The 4,442-nt window shown below is 49.8% G+C and overlaps 1 protein-coding gene across 1 annotated transcript; it reads right to left on the reverse strand.

The window, feature by feature from the left end:
- Positions 1 to 572: 572 nt before the first annotated feature.
- LOC123405921 (probable E3 ubiquitin-protein ligase ARI5) lies at positions 573 to 2,051 on the reverse strand. The gene has a single exon (XM_045099434.1). The coding sequence runs from the start codon at positions 2,049 to 2,051 to the stop codon at positions 573 to 575; it is 1,479 nt and encodes a 492-aa protein (XP_044955369.1).
- Between the last annotated feature and the right edge of the window lie 2,391 nt (positions 2,052 to 4,442).

Raw genomic sequence — 4,442 nt, forward strand, 5'->3', positions numbered from 1 at the left:
AGATTTTCACAAGAGGAGGCTCACATAAGAAACCGCTCATGAAAAATCCATTTTTACTAGTGATTCCTCATGTGAATATCGTTGCATACAAAGTTCAAAACGAAAGCTTATGCTATTGCGATTTTTTTTTTTTGATCGTGTTGCTTCGGATTTTCATGGGCAGTTGTCCAATATGGGCTTGGGGAAATAGGTTCTCCAATATCCACATGTGGTAGAGCTATAGCCAACAAATTAAACAAAATGGTTCTTATGTGGCTCACATGAGGAACCAAAACAAAAAGGGTTATTATTTAGGCCGCGGATAGTGGAAAACATTTTAAATAGTAAATGATGGGTTGGAATTCCTTATGCAAAAGTTGAAATAAAGAATCATTTAAACAAGAAAAGATAATATTGCAACATTTGCATATTACAGCTATAAGGAACCTTAGAAGAAGACGAGAAATCAATCAAAAGAATTGAAATACCATGCAGTTCCAGCAGGGTTCTTCTCTTAATCTGACCGAAGCAAGTCTGCAACAGGGGCAGTCATGATATATACTCCATATATCATCTCTCACCTTAGTAGAAGGCTAGAAGTTCATTGTATAGACCTCGGAGAGATTGCTCTCAAAAGCCTTGACAAGGTTCCCCATGAAGGTCCTCGACGCTACCGTCAAGTTGACCATCCTAATCCTGTAATCTTTCAACACCTTCTTCTTCATCACCTTGGAGCTATCACCGCCGGAGCAGAAGATGTCCTTCCTGTCCACCTCGGCGCACTTGTGCAGGAGCTCCAGCGACGAGTTGGCCTCCCCCTGCAGGTAGTCGAACAGCTCCCTCTTCTTGCCGTCGCGCTCCGGGTCCAGGTAATAGCCGTAGGCGTGCGCCCACCGCAGCACTCGCCGCCCATACACGATCTCCTTGTACGCCTCCGTCACGAAGTCGAGCTCCGTCACCGCCTTGATGCCGACCGCCGCCGCCATCTCCTCCAGCTCCGACCTCTCCAGCTTGTCCATGTCCTGCCGCGCCTTCTCCAGCGACTTGAGGTTGCCCGCCCACCGCTCGTAGTGGAACAGGTACCTGTCCAGCGACGCCCTGGCCTGCCGCGCCGTCGCCTCCTCCTTGCTCTCCTTGCTCTTCCTCTGCGTCGCCGGCCGGTAGACGTCGCCCTCGCAGGCGTAGTGCCCCTGAGTCCCCGCCGGCTTGAAGCAGAGCCAGCAGAAGTGGTGGCCGCAGGGGCAGCTCATGTGGTTGCAGCCGTTGTTCTTCTCGATCGCGCGCCGGCACTTTGGGCAGAGCTTGGTGTTGGCCAGCACCCAGTTCGCCGACTCCGAGTCCGACTTGTTCTTCGCCAGCCACGCGTGCACCGTGCCGCACGACACCGGCCGGTGGGCCTCCTCGCCGCAGCTCCAGCAGAAGCCGTGCCTGCACTTGCAGAACACGTCCGTCGCGTCGTAGCGGGCGCAGCCCACGAACTCCACGGCGAGGGAGCACCCGGCGCCGGGGCACCACTTGATGCGCCCACCGCTCTCCTCCACGTACGACCGGAGCGCGAACCGCGCGTACCGCTCCCTGTCGGCGGCCCCGGCGACCGCGTCGACGAGGCCACGGACGACGGCGGCGGAGCAGGCCGGGTCCGGGCACCGCAGCGAGAGGCAACGGGGGCCGTCGCCGACGGCGGCACCGACGTACCCGCGCCAGCAGTTGTTGCAGTAGAAGTGGGAGGAGCACGACGCCGATCTCGTCGCACCGGCGGGGTACCGGCGGAAGCAGATGGCGCAGACGAGCGGACGAGGGCTGAGCGCCGTGGCGACGACGGGGGCGGCGCAGTCAGCAGGCAGGCCGGCGGCGTCGCGGACGCGGCGGTCGTCCGAGAACCAGTCGTCCTGGAGGTTAGAGGGCATCCACTTGTACCGCCGGAGGAGGAAGGCCGCGAAGGCCGCCGGGATCGAGAGGACCTCGGCAACGCCGGCCATGTCCTCCGCCTGCCGTCTGAGGACCTCGTCCTCGGTTAAGACGACATACGTCACTAGGGCGGCGCAGACCTTTGTTTCCTCCGCGTCGCTCATGTTGTAGTCATCATCGTTGTAGTCGACGTCGTCGCCGCCGCCGCCGCTGTCATCATCATCGTCGTATTCATAGATGCAATCCTCGTCGTCGTCCTCCTCCTCCATGCCGCCGCTGTCTATTCCGCGTATCTTGTTGCCGGAGATCTGGCCGTCGACGCTGTTGTAGCTAGCCGGATGCCATGCCGCGCCGCCGGCCCGTTCTTGAGGAGGGTTTATGGTTGGTAAACCCTAGGGTACGGGTACGGTGCTGCGATTTAGATTGACTTTCTTCTCAAAACTACGTAGTTTTTATATGCATGGGAAACAATTCCTAGAGCGGCGAGAATTTTCTGCTGTGATCTGCCGATGACAAGTTTTTTTTTTTTTGCTGGGACCGTTAAGATTTTATTTTTTATGTGATCAGAGGCCGGCGATAATTTTGGCTGCAACCCGGCGATGGCAACCCATTTTTCTTTTTTGCTACAACTAGCGATAATTTTGTGCCTGAGTTTTTGTTGTGATTGGCGGCCGGCCAGAATTTTGCAACCCGGCGATGGCAACCTGTTTTACTTTCCTTGGACCCACCCACGATCATTTTTGCTGGGAATAGAATTATTTTTGTTGCAACCGGCAAGAGTATTGGCTGCAGGTCGAGTCGGGGATGGCAAGACATGTTTCTTTAATTACTGGTTTTTGTTGGGAACGGCGAGAATATTTGTTGCGACTGGCAACCGCCGAGGAGATTTTTTGTTGATGGGAATTTATGGATTTTTCAGCTGGTATACGGGAGATGATTTGCCATGCCATGCTACGCTGATGCAACGTGGCGACAGCAAGCTGCGATGGTCGACGAGGTATTCATGGGAGCTCGTTAATTTCGTGATTGCAAGGCTACGATCGCGAGTTGCAACTGTGATGCAGGGTAGAGCCACGGCGAGCTGAGACCATGGACGGGGCACTCATGGATTTGCGAGCAAAGCTACTGCCTATGGCAACGACTACCCTTTCAAAATAAAAATAAAAACATTGTTTTTGACCAACAAACAACTATGTGTAAAGTTGCAGGAAGCGTATATATAACCCTCTCGGGCCGCGTGGTTTCTATTTATTATAAACATGCCGTGGCTTACAAGTTGTCCATCATCGCTGGGATTGTAGGGGCGAAGATTTGGATAGCAAGCACATATAAAAATATAGGGAGTTGTAATCTGGTTTTTTATGAAACAATTTTTCCAAAGGAGTCATGTTTCCAATCACTTTACTAGCTAAGCGATTGATGAGATGCGTGGCAACGATGAAGGCTTCGTCCCAATATTTGAGAGGCATAGAAGCATTAGCAAGAAGAGATAACCCTACATTAATAATATGACAGTGCTTATGTTCCGCCGTTTTGTTGGTGAACATAAGGACAAGAAACATGATGTTCAATCCCAATGTCACGGAAAAAGGAGTTTATTTTTTCATACTCCCCTCCTCAGTCATTTTGGATTGTGATTATTTTCTTATTGAATCGATGTTCAACAAGTTATTGGAATTCTTGAAAGATAGAGAAAACTTCAGATTTGTATTTGAGCAAGTGTATCCAAGGGAATTTATGGTAGTCATCAATAAAACTAACATAATACTTCTTTCTTCCAAAAGAATCTCTTGCATGACCCCATACATCACTAAAAATAAGTTTCAAAGGAGCATATGACACACTATGTGATCTAGGATAAGGAAATTGATGACTCTTGACACATTGACAAGCGTCACACACAGACTCATTGTTTTGACTACTTGACAGCAGGAGACTGTCTTTATTCACTACTTGCTCTACTATACCTAATGAAGGATGTCCTAATATTTGATGCCATCTCGTCAAGGACAGTTTGACGGAGGAGTAAACTTGACAACGACGCTTTCAATTAAATGCTCTGGATGTGATGGGATAAAGCTCTCCAATGCATATACCGTGGTAGAGGAGATCCCTCATTGCCCAATCCTTGATCAAAATATATTTGGGGTGAGTTTCAATGAATACATCATTATGAGCAGTCAAGCGCACAAAGAGGCAAGATTTTTGTTTACTTGTAGGACATCTTTTTAATAAGGGGCATTTTATTACTTAAAAGGCTTAAGGGGCGTTTTATTACTTAAAAGGCTTAAGCATTACACCCGGCCTCTGCATTACTTGTGGGACATGAAGGACATCTTTAAGTAAAAGATCATGTTTAGACGTGGGAGAATTAATTAAAGCATGACCAATGTGATGTATGTCCATACATCCTTCGTGTGCACTAGTGTTTACTTGATAATTGCCATAGTACTTTTCCAGGGTGGCTAGTGTAATGCCCCAAGTGTAGGACTTTCCCTTTTTGTAACCTTCCATGTGGGGCCACCTTGTCAGAGATTGTGATGATATCATTTTGT

This window comes from Hordeum vulgare, chromosome 6H (genome assembly GCF_904849725.1).
Source record: "Hordeum vulgare subsp. vulgare chromosome 6H, MorexV3_pseudomolecules_assembly, whole genome shotgun sequence".
NCBI classification, from domain to species: domain Eukaryota; kingdom Viridiplantae; phylum Streptophyta; class Magnoliopsida; order Poales; family Poaceae; genus Hordeum; species Hordeum vulgare.

What these genes read in the sequence shown, in the direction of transcription:
- LOC123405921 (XM_045099434.1), bottom strand. Translation starts at nt 2,051, where the DNA reads ATGAGCGACGCGGAGGAAACAAAGGTCTGCGCCGCCCTAGTGACGTAT.